Source organism: Thalassophryne amazonica, chromosome 13, assembly GCF_902500255.1.
Source record: "Thalassophryne amazonica chromosome 13, fThaAma1.1, whole genome shotgun sequence".
Lineage (NCBI taxonomy): Eukaryota > Metazoa > Chordata > Actinopteri > Batrachoidiformes > Batrachoididae > Thalassophryne > Thalassophryne amazonica.
The window spans coordinates 9,147,227-9,167,302 of record NC_047115.1 but is presented as its reverse complement, the minus strand read 5'-3'; the positions used below and the strand labels follow the sequence as shown (position 1 = coordinate 9,167,302).

General features: G+C 43.3%; 1 protein-coding gene across 2 annotated transcripts in view; it reads right to left on the bottom strand.

The window, feature by feature from the left end:
- LOC117523126 (protein kinase C epsilon type-like) overlaps nucleotides 1-20,076 on the bottom strand; it is a 110,457-nt gene that overhangs the window by 43,919 nt on the left and 46,462 nt on the right. The window contains exons 4-11 of one of the 2 annotated variants that reach the window (XM_034184544.1): nucleotides 10,155-10,323; nucleotides 9,415-9,449; nucleotides 9,239-9,327; nucleotides 8,140-8,272; nucleotides 7,752-7,894; nucleotides 6,490-6,583; nucleotides 6,133-6,410; nucleotides 5,846-6,037 (exon numbers count right to left, since the gene is read on the bottom strand). In XM_034184544.1, coding sequence (XP_034040435.1) covers nucleotides 5,846-6,037; nucleotides 6,133-6,410; nucleotides 6,490-6,583; nucleotides 7,752-7,894; nucleotides 8,140-8,272; nucleotides 9,239-9,327; nucleotides 9,415-9,449; nucleotides 10,155-10,323 — 1,133 coding nt within the window. The remainder of the gene's footprint in view (nucleotides 1-5,845; nucleotides 6,038-6,132; nucleotides 6,411-6,489; nucleotides 6,584-7,751; nucleotides 7,895-8,139; nucleotides 8,273-9,238; nucleotides 9,328-9,414; nucleotides 9,450-10,154; nucleotides 10,324-20,076) is intronic. The other variant, XM_034184545.1, reaches the window with a different exon arrangement.

The following is a 20,076-nucleotide window of genomic DNA, read 5'->3' as shown; positions in this document are numbered from 1 at the left end:
TAATAAATAATCATAACAGTTGTTGTCTTCTACCAAGCTGCTCGCCTGTTGTCCTGTAGTCCATCCCAGCCTTGTGCAGGTCTACAGTTTTGTCCTTGGTGTCCTTAGACAGCTCTTTGGTCTTGGCTATGGTGGACAGGTTGGAGTGTGATTGACTGAGTGTGTGAACAAGTGTCTTTTATACAGGTAACAAGTTCAAACAGGTGCAATTAATACAGGTAAAGAGTGCAGAATAAGAGTTCTTCTTAAAGAAAAATTAACAGGTCTGTGAGAGACAGAATTCTAGATGGTTGGTAGGTGATCAGATACTTATTTGCAGCAGTAACATACAAATAAATTATTAAAAAATCATACATTGTGATTTCCAGATTTTTTTTTAGATTATGTCTCATAGTGGACATGCACCTAAGATGAAAATTTCAGACCCCTCTGTGATTTCTAAGTGGGAGAACTTGCAAAACCGCAGGGTGTTCAAATACGTATTTTCCTCACTGTATATGTACAGTGACTGTAGCGGCAGAGTGAAGGTGGCAAATCAGATCTTGGGCAGGAAGCTTTATGCGCTTCTGAGTGAGTTCTGGTGTTTGCCGTCAGTCTGAGCATGAGCCTGCTGTTGGTCGAGCCGTGCGGCCAGCAGGGGGTCTCTACCAAATGCCTGACGAAGAGAGAAAACTGAGGATGGGCTGACAGCACTGTGCAGTCCTGGTGTGTGATGCAGCCGTCCTGCCCAGCAGGGTGTTTATAGGGCGCTAACGGGTTCAGCTCCAATATGACTTCAACGAACAACTTGGGATATGTGACGAAATTTCTATCCTAGACGAACAGCCCAAGAATGACCACGCCCTTTTCTGTCCCAAGTGTTACCTCAAACACAGTTGCGTTGTATTGTGTGAACAATGTAGAACAGCTGAGTTATCTTCTCCTACATGTCTCAACTAGGTCCTCTACTACAAGAAAATGATGATGACAGTGGATCCAGTGAAAGTTGCATGCAGCTTGAAATGTGCTTGTTTTTCTGCTTACTTTTATTCCCACAGCCGCGGTCTGGTGGTTACCAAGACCACAGCCGCCTGTGTAACACAACAAACCTCAGCACACAACATGACACAATAAATACTTCAACAACACTGTTTTCATTTGAGTTTGACCTTAAATGTTCAGGCTTGATAAATACCTGCTGCACTTTGTGTTGTTTGGAGATAAAAGCTAACACCTGTGCAGCGCCGTCAAACTCAAGCTGCCGTCAAAAGACTCGGAAGATCAGCACAACATGATTGCAGATCTCAGAACACAAAACACACACCCGGAAATGTGGACTCACAACACGGCATCAGTGTGCCGCGTCTTGACAGTGGCCTCGTGTGGCTAGTCAGCTTTAGCGGGCGTGGCTGCTAATGTCCACAAGCGGTACGACCGAATGAATTAGCTGCTAAGTGAAGACGGTGAAAGTGCAGGAAAAGTGAAACATGAGGGCAAAAGAAAAACAAATAAATAAACCAAACTTAGCAACTGAGTGGACGTCAGATTTTTGGATCACGGCGTCAAGACACAAGCTGCTTTTAGCACTTTCTAGAAATGTCAACCAGGTAGAAGACGTCAGGTTTCAGCAAAAGGTTTTCAGAAAAATATTTGTCGTGTGATATCGGTTATGAGCTAATTTTACAAAGTTGATAGAATAATTATGTGTTGAAAGCTGAAGACAGGATGAAGAGGAGCAGCTCTGAGGTGTTGACCACGAAATCCAGGTCAGTTCTGACCTGCCTCCTTCTGCACGATTACACTGAAACCTTTCAGGTGATCTCCACAGAACTCTGTGGAACCATCAGGAGAACCCAAAACACAGCATGGATTCAAGATCATTTCACAGCAAGGTGTCAGATTTGTTTTTTTCTTCTTTCTTTTACATTCTGACCCTGATCCTGGTATGTTCCACTGGAACACATTGTGTTTAAGTAGATGGACTGAGAACAGCAAACAGGCCCGCTGTGGTGTGTGATAATCACCCCAACCACCAGGTTCAAAGAGCACCCAAAGGTTTGTTCTTAAATTAAAATATTTTACTCTATATTTATCCACTTTTACACGACAATGACTTTTCTGTAAACACCAGTTTTGACAGAGTTCAAGTTGTCAGAGTCCTGAAGGATAAATTCATATCTGTACTGATGCTGCCCCCTGGTGGTCCACAGACTATCAACTTGAATTGCTGATTTTTATTTTATTTTTACGTTTTCACCCCTGATTGCTTATTTGTTTGTTTGTGAACAGCCTGGAGCCCACTCTTTTTCATATATCGTTATGATTTGAATGAATGAATGAATTTATTTGGCACACAGACTCAATTTATTTACTCAGTTATTTTCTTACTGATTATTCATATCCTGATAGGCCAGAACTGATTCAATTTAAAAGCTCAAAGGTCAAAGTGCAAAGTCTGGAAAAATCTTGGAAAATTGTAAAAATCCTACTGTTAACATTGAACAAATTTTCAAAAATTCATAACTCTGTAAAAAAAAAGACAAATGTTGATCTAGATCTGATCCAGATTACAAATCTTGTGGCCACTCCCTTCTGTCTGATCATTTTTTAATAACATTTACATTTACCCTGATGGACTACCCTGCAGTGGGGAATAAGTTTCATTACACTAGAAGTCTTTCAGAAAGCGCTGTAACTAGGTTTAAGGATATGATTCCTTCTTTATGTTCTCTAATGTCATATACCAACACAGAGCAGAGTAGCTACCTAAACTCTGTAAGGGAGCTAGAGTATCTCGTCAATAGTTTTACATGCTCATTGAAGACAACTTTGGATGCTGTAGCTCCTCTGAAAAAGAGAGCTTTAAATCAGAAGTGTCTGACTCCGTGGTATAACTCACAATCTCGTAGCTTAAAGCAGATAACCCGTAAGTTGGAGAGGAAATGGCGTCTCACTAATTTAGAAGATCTTCACTTAGCCTGGAAAGAGTTTGTTGCTCTATAAGAAAGCCCTCCGTGAAGCTAGGACATCTTTCTACTCATCACTAATTGAAGAAAATAAGAACAACCCCAGGTTTCTTTTCAGCACTGTAGCCAGGCTGACAAAGAGTCAGAGCTCTATTGAGCTGAGTATTCCATTAACTTTAACTAGTGATGACTTCATGACTTTCTTTGCTAACAAAATTTTGACTATTAGAGAAAAAATTACTCATAACCATCCCAAAGATGTATCGTTATCTTTGGCTGCTTTCAGTGATGCCGGTATTTGGTTAGACTCTTTCTCTCCGATTGTTCTGCCTGAGTTATTTTCATTAGTTGCTTCATCCAAACCATCAACATGCTTATTAGACCCCATTCCTGCCAGGCTGCTCAAGGAAGTCCTACCATTATTTAATGCTTCAATCTTAAATATGATCAATCTATCTTTGTTAGTTGGTTATGTACCACAGGCCTTTAAGGTGGCAGTAATTAAACAATTACTTAAAAAGCCATTACTTGACCCAGCTATCTTAGCTAATTATAGGCCAATCTCCAACCTTCCTTTTCTCTCAAAGATTCTTGAGAGGGTAGTTGTAAAACAGCTAACTGATCATCTGCAGAGGAATGGTCTATTTGAAGAGTTTCAGTCAGGTTTTAGAATTCATCATAGTACAGAAACAGCATTAGTGAAGGTTACAAATGATCTTCTTATGGCTTCGGACAGTGGACTTATCTCTGTGCTTGTTCTGTTGGACCTCAGTGCTGCTTTTGATACTGTTGACCATAAAATTTTATTACAGAGATTAGAGCATGTCATAGGTATTAAAGGCATTGCGCTGCGGTGGTTTGAATCATATTTGTCTAATAGATTACAGTTTGTTCATGTAAATGGGGAATCTTCTTCACAGACTAAAGTTAATTATGGAGTTCCACAAGGTTCTGTGCTAGGACCAATTTTATTCACTTTATACATGCTTCCCTTGGGCAGTATTATTAGACGGTATTGCTTAAATTTTCATTGTTACGCAGATGATACCCAGCTTTATCTATCCATGAAGCCAGAGGATACACACCAATTAGCTAAACTGCAGGATTGTCTTACAGACATAAAGACATGGATGACCTCTAATTTCCTGCTTTTAAACTCAGATAAAACTGAAGTTATTGTACTTGGCCCCACAAATCTTAGAAGCATGGTGTCTAACCAGATCGTTACTCTGGATGGCATTTCCCTGATCTCTAGTAATACTGTGAGAAATCTTGGAGTTATTTTTGATCAGGATATGTCATTCAAAGCGCATATTAAACAAATATGTAGGACTGCCTTTTTGCATTTACGCAATATTTCTAAAATCAGAAAGGTCTTGTCTCAGAGTGATGCTGAAAAACTAATTCATGCATTTATTTCCTCTAGGTTGGACTATTGTAATTCATTATTATCAGGTTGTCCTAAAAGTTCCCTAAAAAGCCTTCAGTTGGTTCAGAATGCTGCAGCTAGAGTACCGACGGGGACTAGCAGGAGAGAGCATATCTCACCCGTGTTGGCCTCTCTTCATTGGCTTCCTGTTAATTCTAGAATAGAATTTAAAATTCTTCTTCTTACTTATAAGGTTTTGAATAATCAGGTCCCATCTTATCTTAGGGACCTCGTAGTACCATATTACCCCATTAGAGCGCTTCGCTCTCAGACTGCGGGCTTACTTGTGGTTCCTAGGGTTTGTAAGAGTAGAATGGGAGGCAGAGCCTTCAGCTTTCAGGCTCCTCTCCTGTGGAACCAGCTCCCAATTCAGATCAGGGAGACAGATACCCTCTCTACTTTTAAGATTAGGCTTAAAACTTTCCTTTTCGCTAAGGCTTATAGTTAGGGCTGGATCGGGTGACCCTGGACCATCCCTTGTTATGTTGCTTTAGACGTAGACTGTGGGGGGGTTCCCATGATGCACTGTTTCTTTCTTTTTTTGCTCCGTATGCATCACTCTGCATTTAATCATTAGTGATTGATCTCTGCCCCCCTTCTCGGCATGTCTTTTTCCTGGTTCTTTCCCTCAGCCCCAACCAGTCTCAGCAGAAGACTGCCCCTCCCTGAGCCTGGTTCTGCTGGAGGTTTCTTCCTGTTAAAAGGGAGTTTTTCCTTCCCACTGTGGCCAAGTGCTTGCTCATAGGGGGTCGTTTTGACCGTTGGGGTTTTTCATGGTTATTGTATGGCCTTGCCTTGCAATATGGAGCGCCTTGGGGCAACTGTTTGTTGTGATTTGGCGCTATATAAGAAAAAAGTTGATTGATTGATTTAAATTTAACATAGAAAATCCCATTTAATGTATATTTTACATTATATCTTAATCAAACATGCCCCACTCACTCTCATATTTGAAACTAAGGTGCAGACTGGCACTCACTATCACCTGACAAAGTTTGATCCAGATCTGATCTGAATTGTGGATTTTGTGGACATTTGAATTTAATCTTGAAAAGCCCAGTTGGTGTACATTTTGCATTATATCTCAATCAAAAGTGCCTCAATCACTCTCATTTGTGACAATGAGGTGCAAACTGACAACTGACATAGACCAGGTCATTGGTCGCGTGTCATAAAACACCCAGACGAGCCGCCTCTGCTCGCAATTCTGTGAACGGTAGCTGAAAGAACTGTACGACTTTGATAATCCTGAAATGTAAATCCAAGATTTAAAAGCTGCTTTCTACAGTTCCATCTTAATAACTGCAACTCTCAAATGAGGTCAAACGAGACCATTTCGCTAAATTCGATAAATCATCTTTCTGAAGACGCCCTCGAGAATCAACAAGCAGATTTTTAACACCAAAACTGAAAATGCTCCTTTGACCGTCATGTCATGGTGAGTGAAAAAAACAATGGAAAACATTCGTACTTTGGTCTGGAAGCAGCAGTAGAGCTGGGTCAGGTAGGGGTGCTTCCTGGCCAGGGCGAGGATACGTTTCTCAGTCAGGGTGCAGTCCACATCATCATCCTGGAGAATCACGTCTTTCTTCAGCACCTTGACGGCGAACACCTCATCGCTGCCTTTGAGCTCCGCCAACATCACCTGGACACGTGATGAAACCTCAGTTCAAAACATGAGAGTACAGAAATTATCAGTAAGACAGAGGTAAGGAAAGAATCTACACCAGGTTTAAAGGTGTCCTGCTGTCCACACACCTTTCCAAAGCTGCCTTTGCCCAAAACCTTGATGAACACAAAGTCTTGCAGGTTCATCATCTTGGTCTCTGCAGTGCAATGACTTTTAACCTCTCCGTTTGGACGGCCTCCTTCTCCTTCTTCACCTGCGCCTTCGCTGCCATCCCTTCCTCCTCCGTGTCCGTCCCCTGGTATGGCAGCAGCAGGTGAGGAAGAAGACGACAACGGGTTTGTTTTGTGGTCATCTCCGCGGTGGTCAAAGGACAGAGCCTTCCGGATGTTCTCCAACTCCTTCATGTCTGGATGAAGACCAGGATGGAAAACATGACTACATCTGTTTGTCACCGTGTTTGCTCTTTAATAATAGTGAGTTCATACCCTGGTCACACGGGGAGGTGGGGGCAGACTGTGAGCAGTCGTCTTCTGTCTGCGAGATCCCCGATAATGACGTCTGGTCCTGACCTGGAGGGAACTGTTTCAAGAAGAAGTGTCACCGTTACTGCCCTCATCTCTGAAGAGCTTTTGCACCAGAGGAACTTTTTCAAAGTTCTGAGAATTGTTGGAGGAAGGCCCCCCCCACCACCACCACCATCTTGTGTGTGTGGAACTGGGGAAAGTCATAGTTCTTAAAAAGCTGTTCTTGTTTTGTTTTTTAGGTCCAACTTCAGGGTAGGAACAAAAGCAACCATTAGTGACACAAGTGTACGGCACGCTGCTACCAGCAAACAGAAACACAAGCCTTCTGTGTGTGTGGTTCCAGGAGAAACTTCCCCTCATGGATAGCAGCAGAGTTCCTAGAACTACTTGATCTCAAATGTGCCCAGTGACTGGTGGAACATATGCTCATGAATTTGATAAATAAGGAGTGACATCGTGGATGAAACAATACAATATATTTTATAATAAACAGTTCAGCTTTGCCTAATTGGTTAACTTCCGAACTTCCACTCTGTAGCTCAATTTGAAACTTTAGCGAATTCCATTTTTTTAATGCATTTCCCTGCAATCTTTGAAATTCTCACAGATTAGTCCTGAGGAGATGATATAATCATTCAAAAAAATGCAGCTGCCTTTGGCTGTGAGAGCAGCAGTCGCACAATGCGGTGGCACTTGCTGTCAAAAAGTTAAACTTTTTTTCAGTTTTGATGTTACTGTAGTGACAAGGCCAAACCAGATGTTGTTTTGTCTTTAATGAGGAAGAAAAACATACAGCAAGCGACGGATTATTTAAGTGCAGAGAGTTCCCTGGTTTTAAACAGGTAAAAGGAGTCATTTGTGTGAGATTTCAGAAAGGAATAAAGCTTAAACCTCATAAAAAAATTAACTTTTTAAGCTACTTTCAGAGCCACAGCTTGTCTTAATATAATGCTGTGCAAAACTCTAAAACACTGTTGCATCACTGAAAAACAGCAGTACCTTACGTCATCACCTGTCGTCTGACAGATGACAGGAATTCTGCTGTGATGACCACTGTGACAGTTTTTGCTGCTGACAAAATGTGAATGCAGCATAAGGAAATTACAATGTCACCATTACAAATTTCCATGACTGTAGGGTTACCCAGATGGGACTTTTCAGGTCTAAAACACCTGATGCAGATCATTCTTGACTTAATTTTCTGAAGATGGATGCTGAGTCACCTTCTTCCGTCTCTGGGCACTGTTGGAGATCTTGTCTGGCGTCACTCCAAGGTCAGAGAGGACTTTGGCAATGCCTCTGGCATCCACGCCACAGTTAGGAGCCACGTTACTCTCACAGCGCCTGTGAACATTCACTTTACACACTTGACACACACACACACACACACACACACACACACACACACACACACACACACACACACACACACACACACACACACACACCATACAAGTAAAGCCCACTGAGACAGTGATTTTTTTTTTCAAACATTTACAAACATAATTTGTGTAAAAATCCAAAGTGTCATTGCTGTTTGAATCTTGAATGGCCTTAACATGACAGTCACATTAAATTAGGAGCTTTTTATAACCTAATATTTTTTCCTACCTTTACACTGGAGTCCTTGTCTCAGTAGACCCCACAGCAGAGAACCACAGTGGTCACAGAAGGTGAGAACTTTAAAATTGTGGATGTGGAACTTATGTGGCACATTGACGCTGAACCTCTGAGACCCGACTGACTGCAGGAGAATAGAAGGACTGTCAAACAGACAAACGCTCAGAAAAATGACGTTTTAAAAGGGCTGAAGCAGAAAAATGCAAGAATGTGAAGGTGGGACTTTGTTTGCTTATAACTCACAACTCACAGTTTTGGTGCTTATGCATTAGGATCCTGAATTTTGAAAAGAAATGCTGCTCAAATATCATCTTGAGATGACCGTTCGGCATGAAGTCCCACCCCCTTTTCACCACAACTACAGTCCACAAAACGAATGTCACATTTTGGTGACTGCATGAATTCATTCTTACTGCACCTCTTAGATTGTTGGAGCATGTAGCTCAGTGAGATGGGAGTTGAGCTACCAACATCTCGACCTGGGCAGAATTCCTGCTCACGCTGCCTGAAACTTTATTTGCATTGTCATCTGTAAATGGGTCCTGGAGTTGCAGGGGAAGTAACCTATGATGGACTGGCATCACATCCACAAGAAACCATAGAGTCTGAAGTACTTTACGCTGCAGAATCTGGGGATAAGCTCTGGCACCAATGGGCCTTGGGGTTGATGTTGGCCCTACTTGTCTGCACTCCAAGAACATCCTGATTGTTTCATTTCAGGGACCAGTACTGTCTAAATACTTATGGACCTGACTGTAAGCAAACAAAGGCCTTTAGAGCTGAAAAGTAGATTTGTATGAGTCAATCTGCAAAGACCTGCATTAACTTCACTCAAACTGAAGTGGACCTGTCTGGTTTTGTCGTAATTTTGGTACCCTTTAGATTTAACAAGAGTAAAAATTTTGTTAACCTCTAAATGTGTACCACATGGCCTCCAGCAACAGCTTTTAACCATTTCTGCGTGAAATTACGGTTGATGGTATTAATATTCAGGTTTACTCTCCAAAGCAGTCTTTACCCACATGTTGTTCGATAATCTCGACTTTGCAAATTATTCATTATTTATAAGATCTACACAAGACTCTTGTACCTCCCCAATGGTGTCCTCTTGCTTCTTCATTCCTGCACATTTGGTAATGATCAGCTCATGGCAGCGTTTATGGACCACGCAAGTACACACTAGAGAAAAAAAAAAGATTATTATTACACACTGAGCAGGCAAACGTATAAAACAGGGAGGTGCGAGCTAATTAAAGAGCATCCTACCTTGACACTGGTAGCCCTGCTTTCCTAAAACGCCCCTAAAGATCAGAGAGGAAGAATGTGTGAGCCAATAAACGTAGCTCCAGACAAACACAACAAAGCTAGCAGGAAGGAAGCGTGATGCACCAACAATTAAGCTATAAGGCGCTGCCCAACGCGTTCAAGATGCTTTTAATGCCCTAATAAAAGGGGCGATTTGATATTTTTCAACCTGGGCTCTATTCTGGGGTTCATCTTTTCACTTGGGACAAAAATTAAATTAGCCAGTACATTATTGATTTAGAATTCACACATCGCCACAGGCTAACTGGCTAATTCAGGGAATGGCATGGGGCAAGCTAACAACACCCTCAGTAAACCGCTTCTTGTGGTCGCCGAACACTGATTACAAGCCAAATGCCAATGAAGGGTTCGACACAGCCAGTCCTCGGCAGCCGATTTGTAATGCCTCAGTGGAGAGCGGCACCCGAGGAGGGTGGCTAGGCTAAGATATGCGGCTAACTGTATAACGGGTTGTTTTAAAACATTTCTTTGCATTTAGTACCTATGTCAGGATCCTTCTGATTTTCCAGCACAGCTTTCAAAAACAGAGACTGAATTGTTTTTTTTAAATTAAAGTCAATTTGGAGTCCCGCTGCTTAGATTTGACCGTATTGTGGAGGCCAGTCATCTAGTTGACTCGTGACTTTCATTAGTCGTCCCAACTCTAACAATCACTGCGTAGATGTAAGAGGGTTTTGCACCAGATGAAGTCCCTGCAGTGGGAGCAGTAGGTGGGCTGCCGCAGGTACGTGGCCATAAACTTGTGTCCGTTGACCTGGTGGACCCTCCGGCGAACGGCCCCCTGTCGCTTTCTGGGACGCATCCGCTGCCGAAAGACGCGTTCTTCATTGTCGCTGGAGCCCACTGCAGCTAAACACAACACACAAACAATTAAATAAATCGGAAGGCTCAAAGGAAATAGCTGAATAGGAAAGTAAAATAATTTTTCTGACATGATCATCGATTACTTGTACTCAGGATCACCTGAGCAACAGTAAAGCTAACTGGCAACATTTATACACCAATTTTTGCCGCATTCAGCAGCACAAAACAGGCATCAATCTGAACAAAACCTTATTCATCTCGCCCATTTGTTCCCCAAAACAACCTAAATGTTGTGTTCTTCATTGAAGCAGTAGCAAAAATCTCCACTGTGAAAGTTTTACATGAGCAGTGTACATGCTTCCCAGATGTTTTTATTACCATGTCAGCAGATACTGGTACCAGCATCATACCAACCAAACCCACCAAATGGCCCAAGGTGGCCCCAATGGTCCCACCACTAGGTCCCAGGAAGTCACTAAAAGCCTGGAGCTTAATCTTGATCCAGGACCATGACAAACCCAAACCTTCCTGAGGATCCCATGAATCCTCGAGATGTCTCACATAGCAGTCCGATTCAATCAAACTGAACTGAAACACTCGTCGTAAATCAGGATCGGCTGCAAAGAACCAATGCCAATAGTCATGTAGGACGTGGTCAATGGTCGACTTCGTCGACATGAAGCAAACTGCTCCAGTCACTGAGCACTAAGTATCTGGGACTAACGATGACCCTTGCTGGTACCCTTCCCGGTGTCCCGTCGAGATGAGGTGAACGTCGAGATGAGATGCGTCGCACTACTGCGCATGCGCACATCGCTCTACCCTGGACTTGAAGACGTCACCCATCGAGATGAGGTGCCTTGCGCAACTGCACATGGGGAGATGATGTAACTCGCTCGACGTGCAACTGCACATGCGCATTTTGTTTTGTTTTTTTTGTTTTTTCTGTCAAAGTTTTTTTTTTATTAATTGTATTCAGTGTATTTATAGCCTAGTAAGTAAAACATTTTCTGTATTTTACGTTAGGAGCATAAATGTATGTATATGTATATTTTGCCTGTCGAAATAAGCTAACTCCAGGTTAAAAATACTTATCGTTTTATAGTGAGTAGATTTTATACATTACTACGTTTGGATGAGCAATTTATACATTTACTTGCCCATCAAAATAAGCAAACTTCGTCAAGTAATTTTTTCAGTGCACACATATGCAGTTACGTGAGGAACCTCATCTCAACGACGCACCTCATCTCGACAGACTTATCTGTCGACCGGAGGTGCCACGCACCTCATCTCGACGGCACACCTCATCTCGACAGAACACCGGCACAGAGAGCAGTTTTATATCCCTGAAGTTGCAATCCGTATGATTGGCTTTTTCTTTTCAGACAGGTGCAACAAGACCTTTCTCCTAGTCAATGACACCAGTCTCCCAAATGGAGGTAAAGAACAAAATCTCCACCCAATTGAACATCAGCCCCAATAGTAAAGATCTCCGGATGTTGAACTGCCCTCAGCTGTTTTACACAGGTCCAAAACTAGTACGGTCTTTCAGTTTCTCCCTTTTGACTTGGGGTCACCTCAGCAGATCCAGTTTTACACCAGATACCCTTCCTGATACAACTCCCCATGACATGGAGCATGGACACGGGAGTCAAGTGCACTGACCACTTGGCCACCACGCTGCACTTGACTCAAGTATAAACTATTTAACTTTATTTTTGTAGAATATTTTTTGTAATGTATCTCTCCAAATTGCAAAAATATACAAAAACTAAAGGGGTAAAAAAAAAAAAACTTTTCCACCTTTCCATCCAAAGTGTTTATTATAATTGTGTGTCTCCGATATGTTTTGGGTCAAAAAGTAAACTACTTTTCAGTTTCCTTTCCACCTAACAATTTAAGAATATTTCATCTTAAATTTCATTATAGGCCCTATGACAAATTGGTAACAGATAGTCAGTATGGAGTACTGTAAATAAAGTACCATGAAGTGTACAAAAACTCTGTACTATCCACAAGCAGCCAGTAGATGGAGGTCAAGATCTGCAGCTGAGTCTGACTGGCATAGAGGCGACTGACACATGATGAACTGCAGAACAAGATTCCGCTACTGTCAAAATCTGTTAATTACACGCATGCAATCAGAGAGACGGGCAGAAAAAAACGATGAGTGGAGGTGGGGATGGGGAGGGTTGTTTGGATAATGTAAATTCAAATGAGTATAGGCCCCTTGCAGTCGTGTGACCTTCAGAGCAGATGTCACCAGACGCACTTGCTCAGTGCACAAACAGGCCTGTTGCTATCCACGTTGGCCCCCCCTCTCTATATATGCTTAACGTTCATGCCACCTTATGACGCTTGCTGCTCAACAGCTTCACAGTTCTGAGCAAATTGAAATTTTATGTCTGTGTTCCATCTGGCAAACATTCAACAACACAGTTGGGTTTGGACAGCGAGTCTGCAGAAGCACAGCTGTGCAAGGTCCACACAGTCTGGACAATTAAAAAAAAAGAAAAAGAAAAAGTAGAGCCCATCGATATGACCCTTTCACAAACACGTATTGGCATAATTTTTGCAGATATGACAACTTTTATAACACAGAAAAACACTATGTTGTTTGAATGGTGCCGTTACACTGGTTATCCAGCAGATGGTGGTACAGCAGCATTGTTTACTATGTTGTCAAGCGTGACTAGGACCCCCATCGGCCATTGGCCATGTTAGCTACAAGAGACAGCGATGAGCTGCCATTCATTTTCAATAAGAGCGAGCATTTTACAGCAACAAGAGACAAGTGGTCGCTAAACCACCAGACTGCCACACAGTGACTGCTAAACTGAGTGAAGGCTGTGTTGGTTGTTATATTTATAGTATTTATAATAAAAATACATTTTTAACTGTAAAACATCAAACCTCTATTACATTTCTTTGTCATAAGGACTTGATAATGAAATGTTACGAATCACGGTCATTTTAATTTATATAATCAGCAGCTACATCTGTGTTGTAAAGTTTTTTTACTCCCCAATATCAGTATGAAGCGCCCCCCCCCCCCCCCCCCCAAAAAAATCCACATTGGTTGAGCTCTAAAAGAAAACTGCCTTTCCTTTTACAAACTGTATATTAATTATGTGAAATTGGTTCAGTGCCACCACAAATAAAAGTTTGACACTCAAGTCACTCGGAACTTAACTTGGACTTGAGCAGTGGTGAAGGACTTGAAGATTGACTTCATTCAGACTTTGAAGTTGAAGATGAAGATTTAGATTTTTTAATTTTTATTTTCATTTTTTAACAAAAGGCCAGAATAATTTGTTGTAAGATATGGATAGGTGTATTGATTGTAACACTGTAATGACGACCGACTCGGGCCGTTCTTTTGAGACATGGACTGGAACTTCGGGGACTTGGGACTCAACTAGGACTCAAGGTAAAGGATAGTGACAAGATCACAACACCTCCAGTGAGAAAATCTTGGCACATGCAGCAGTAGCACCACCAACTGGACAGAATTCTTTTCTCTACTCCTGCTAAGGACTGAAGAACGGTTGTCCTTTGCGTTGCCTTTTTTTTCGTCTTCTACTTGTCCTCAGTTTTACTCTTTCAGCACCTCGGTGTACGCCATCACCATTGCCTAGCAACTGATGGTTGATGCCTAGCAACAGTCTTGAAGATAGCATTGTCCACCGGGGCAGGTGCAGGGGTTGCAGGAGGACAGTCTCTTTGACAGATATTGGTTCTCTGTGATCCCGAAAGTAGCAATAAACACTCGGGAAGAGTTCCACATTACCATATTTATGTTAACACAATGGCTGTGCACGTCCACATTTACTGCTCAAACACATCCTGTGAAATGTCGCCTGAAGCTGTGTCCTTGTCAGATTTGATGTAAAACCAAAGAGGGGATAATTAGGAACAGTTTATCTACTTTACATGCTGAGCATATAGTCACCATGTTCTTTTCCAAGGCCAGAAACACACTGTAACACTACCACAGGCACCCTCTAGTGGACACACTGCATATTACATGACAACACTACTGCTACGTAAGCTAACAAACTCTGCAGATTTAGCTAATCATGTTGGTTGATGCACTCCATCAATCCAAACTCAGAATTCTTTGGCTGCACCGCTTTCACTTGTTTCCAGTGAGACAAAGTTGGAATAAAATAAAAGGTGGTTTCAGTATACGCACATTCAGGAAGGAAAAGTGTAACACAGATAGCGTTGTGTTTACAAATGCCCTGAGCACACCACAGGCAGTCGTGACTGGTTCTTCTTTGGTTCCAAAACCAAAATAACCTTCAAATTCTAGAACCTGGTACCAAACACATCCAGTCGTTGTCTGAGGTCACCGGTTAAATTGTCAGATTTTATCATTTGAAGATTATGAAGAATCCTTTCAAAGAATTATAAAATGAGAATGATAATCCTGTAATTTCTGTAAAACTTTAATCTCTTGAATCAACACATGAATGGTGGTTTCTTCAGAAGACGCAGCCAAAAAAAAAAAAATCAGATGACATTCAGCAGAAAAGTTCCTGAATAGACACCTTGATGGTGTCAAATCTCGCGCGTAATCACGTTCTCGCTGGGGAGGCTGAGATTTCATTGTCAGTGTAAACAAGCATTTGCAGCAACTTGTTTGCAACACTGTGTTATTATGGAGGTGAGTTCAATCAGAATATGTATTTAGGTGTTTATCTATGATAATCATGAGTCTTTAATGTGAGTTTTATATATATATATAAAAAAAAGCGTGTTCCTGTTAGGGTTGGGGTTCTTTTCGGGTATCCTTAAGAAATGATTCGATCCATCGATATCAATAGTCTTTTTGCTTAAAGTAGACCTGCATTGAAATAAATGTGGTCAGATTTCAGAAAGAAATAGCTGATATGTATTTATAAGACCCTTATGAATGCAGTAAAGTAAATCTGTAAGCCCAAATTTGTAATTCAGCGGAGAAATCTTCGTTTAAAAATGACAAATTTGCAGCTAAAATTTAGCCCTCCATGAAAACAGTTTGTACACCCGGGTCATTTCCATGACGTCGGGGACAAGACGATGCGCTTGCGCTTTCAGTCCGATCAAAAAAAAAAAAAGCCTTCAGTCCGATCCTGCATTGAAATTGATTTTATCTGTTAGTAATGTTACTGTTATACACATTCGGATTTCAACATCCAAAAGTAAGCTGCAATGAATGTGAGACACAGCTCTGCATGCTCAGACCAGTGGCGACATCGACAGCGGGCGACGTTCTTCTCCGTTCTTCTCTGTTTTGATGCGGAGCGGCCAGTAACACCTGTTGCCCTCAAGGACAGACTTCTTGCGGCAAAATCCGCAGAGCTCCATGGCTGCTGAGAGAGGTTTATATCTTTTTAATGACTTGAATTCTTTGCAGGTCCCGCATCCGTACCCCGCGACGGTAACACCGGAGGCTAAAGACAGTACATTTTCAATGCGACACCACTCAATCAAATGGGCGTATGGAAAAGTCCCCAAAAATCATTTTCAAGCAACAATAAAAGAAATGTATACTCACCAAACGTACCGCAAGACAGCGGAGGTCGGTCTTGAAGTCCTGAGCGATTTCTCTCACCAGGTGCAGGAAGGGCAGCTTGCGGATCAGCAGCTTGGTGCTCGAGGACCACAATGTAAATAAGCATCCGTATTGGAAGCGTTCTTGTGTTATCCTCTGCGGTATTATTATGTATTGTTGTATAATTTTACTACCGAATAAAATAAAATAAAATTCTGGGAGCAGTGGATTTCTGTTAGCGGCGGATCTCTCACAGCGCCACGGTGCCGTGAGGCTTCTTCACTCCGACGTTGAAACTTCTACAACTGTTCGCCAAATGCACAAAGTGTAATCACAGTGGCCACCGCGTTGTAATCCAGAATGGCCGCGGGACACAAAATGACGTGACCGATACGTCACATGAAAACCCTCTATAAGACAATAAAAAGGTGCTTTTGTAAGAGATGCAAACTGATGTAAATCCACAAATTACAGTTGGCGCGCGCAATGCATGCTGGGATAGTGTCTTTCTGTCTCTCTGACGTCTCGGTTTTGCGGAGGGCTAAATTTTAGCTGTAAATTTGTCATTTTAAAACTAAGATTTCTCCATTGAATGACAGATCTGGGCTTGCAGATTTACTTTACTACATTCAGAAGGATCTTATGTGTAAATATAAGTCATTTTTTGGTCCAAAGATCTGACTGCATTTATTTATTTAGTTTGCACGTTAAGCTGTTTGGTATAACCTGCTGTCGTTTGCAGCAGTGTGTATTGGTTTTTACTCTGTTACCACAGGGATTTTCTTATTTGGCACTTTGGCTCCCTCTGTTGGTGACAGAGTCACATTACCGTCTAGGTTCAAAGGATGGAAAATACGTTTTTCCATTCTTTGCACTTGACGATGTAGGCCAATGGTAGTTTTTTTATTGGTCTATTATCTGTTTCTTGTTTTAGTATGAGGTGTTTTATCAGGGGTTAATTTGTTGTTTTTGTGGGTTTTTAAAGCACTGTCTGTGGTCTGGTGGAGTTGAAAATGCAGGCTGTCTGGAGCATAGTTTGACCCAGGTGACTTTATGTTAGTCTGTTAGTCTTTCTTTTTTATTTCTTTTGGTTTCACCTCCCAGGGTTTGATGGGACGGTCCTCTGGGGGGTGATGGGGGGGTAATTGGGTTGTTTTTTCTTTTTTCTTTTTTTTTTGTTTTTGTTGTCCCCTCTCTTCTCCTCTGGCTCCAGCCGTGTGAGCCGTACGTTGTCGGCGTTGCTGGAGTGGTGCAGTTTGGTTATGCTGGGCGTTTCCCAGGTAACCTCTGCACCCGGGAGGGGGGTTTGGGGTATTTTTTTTTATTCCCTGTCTTCTCCTCCGGCCCCAACCGTTTGAGCCGTACGTTGTCGGCGTTGCTGGGGTGGTGCAGTTCGGTTATGCTGGGCGTTTCCCAGGTCACCTCTGCACCCGGGAGGGGAGGGGGGGGGTTGGGGTATTTTTTTTTTTTTAATTCCCTTTGCAACCTCCAGCCTTGGCGCGCCTCTGTGCCGTTTGCCATTGGCGTTGCTGGGGTGGTGCAGTTCGGTTATGCTGGGCGTTTCCCAGGTAACCTCTGCACCCGGGTGGGGGGGGTTTAGGGTTTTTTTTTTTGTTACCTCCCTGTTCCACCTGCGGCTTCAGCGCGCCTTTGAGCCGTACGCCATCGGCGTAGCTGAGATTTGGGGCAGTGGGATATACCCGCAGCTGGTGGCTGGTTTAAAAGTCGGAGGGGTGGCGCCGTCTTGTGCCGTATGCCATTACCGCTGTTCCACTACTCCCGGTTGACTTTTGGGGTATAGTCGTGGTTGGTGACACTGGACGTACTTCCAGTTTCCACTGCGCTGAGGGGGTGGGGTTGGGGTTGTTGTTTTGTTTGTATGTATTTTTTTTTTGTTTTTCCCCCAGTTTCTGCCCTCAGGGTGTGACTGTGGTGTCCTCTGGGGGGGAAAGGACTGTGGGTCCATCTAGCCGTAGACGGCCGGGGCTGGGTCTGTTAGTCATGAGGGGGGGCGTCTCCTGGGGTTTAATGGAACGGTCCTCTGGGAGGCGCTGGGAGTCCCCGTGGGTGACATTGGATCCCAGAGGGACCTCGGCTGTGGTTATTACTCCTGGAGCTGGCGGGATGTCCTCTGGGGGGTGTTGGTCCCTACATGTGGTCCGGGGGGGGGGGGGGGGTGTTAGCGTTTTTTTTTTGTTTGCAAGCTTAAGTTTGGGTTGTGTTTTTTCTTTTCTCCTCTTCCCGGGGTTTGATGGAACGGTCCACTGGGGAGGGGGGGTTGGTATGGTTGTTTGTGTTTGTCTTTTTTTTGTTTATGACTAAGCAGACTTTAACACATAGTCGGAAGAAGGCTGAGTGCCTGGCCAAACTTATGCAAAGTGAACTAAAGCAAGAGTCGACAGGAATGAACGCAAAGGTGGAGACTCTAACAGGTTTGTTAAACGAAACAGAGGGCAAGACCATTCAAGTCAACAAAGGATGTCTCTGCACTGGAGTGTCAGCTGCGGAGCAGTCTGCTGCAGACAGGCTCAGGATGGGAAAGGATGGGCTCCAGGATGAGAGTGATGGTCTCGGCATGGAGTTCCCTGTTGACAGAGAAGAGGCAGCTGGGAGCGTGCGTTATCCAGCTGAGGGAAGAGCTGGAGAGGCTCAACATTGAGATGATCAATGACTGCATGAAGAGATTAACGTTGCAGGTGGAGCAGCTGATGATGGAGCTGTCGTCAGAGCACAGTAACGCACAGCTCCTGGAGACGGGCCTTTCCCAGCTGGATCGTCAGCACAAGGAGCTGAAGCTGCAGGAGGGGTTTTTTGTTCCCAGCCAACATTCCAGCCATGGTCCCTGGAGGGGGGCTTTGTTTTTTCTGGCCCAGGTCCGTGTGGTCGCCGGGAGGCTTCCCGTGAGGGTGGGGTACTGTTGTGGGCTGGGGTGTTTGGCTGGCTTAGTTTTTGTTTTCTGTTTCTCCCACCAGGTGGTATGCATTCAGGATTGAGTGGCTGAGCATCAGGACCTCACCCTGAACACCTGAGGCTTGTTATCACGTGCAGGTCATCAGGACTCACAGCTGTGGTGTATTTTGTCTTAATCAGAGATTGCTGCATTTAAACCTTGAATGCACAGTGTGTGATTGCCAGAGACTCGACCTTGTGAGCAGACGTGTGAGATCGACGTCAGGAGAACAATCTCACCATCACGGACGCAGAGACCGCTCCAGGTTTGACGCCACACTCTGTGAAGGAGGATTGGGTGAGGTCTCACGCTCTTCAGCACACTTCCTGAGGTAATTAGGTTTTGATGACTTTTATAAAGTAATGACAATGGATTTGGTGTACCTCACACCTTGTGTTAGTGAGCTGTCACGTTATGCTAATTGTCTAATCAGCTTCTGCTGCAGTGGAGATTTGAACTGTGTTGTTCCGTGCCTGCAGGGTGAGAAGCTGATGTATAGATTTAAGCCAGGAAGTGTTTGCTGATTGCGTGCACCTTTGAGTTGTGTCTCTCTGTGTGGAGTTGGACTCACCTCATGTTTTCTTTCTTCACAGACTCGGTTTGTCGCGGCCACCTGGGGGGTGTCGGCGGGGTCCCTGGGTCCGAACTGCTGTGGCTCCGGACCGTTTGCGCTGCTGAGAGCGCGCCGTGTTTTCACCTCAACAGACCGCGGACTGTTTAGTTGTTTAGCATCACTCACTGTTATGTTTATTAAATTCTGTTATCCTTTGAACCGTGCTCTGCTTATTTTATGCTGGGTCCTTCAAACGCTGGGTCGGTGCTCCGACCGCATCCGAAACATAACAGGTGCTGCCATACAAGGCGCTCACTACACACCAGGAGCAATAGGGGATTAAAGGCCTTGCCCAAGGGCCCTTAGTGATTTTCAGTCAGGCGGAGATTTGAACCCATGATCTTCTGGACTCAAGCCCAACACCTTAACCACTAGACCATCACCTCCCCTAAAGTTCTTTTATTTCACTTTATCTTAATTTTTCCCCACTAAAACCCTAAAGAGCATATGTCTGTGAGTAATATTTACCTTTTTTTATGTTAAACCGACCTGTTATGGTCTTCTGAAACAGTTGATGTATTTTTTTAACTTAAAAACGGGACTGATGCTAACGCGTTAGCATGTCTATGGCATTTTCAATGTTAAAGTTAGCATTAAGCTGAGCCATTATCAAGCCTCCCTCCCCAGCGCGCAAAGGATCCTGGGATACTCTAAAACTGAGAATACCCTTATGCTAATCAGTCATCACTCGAA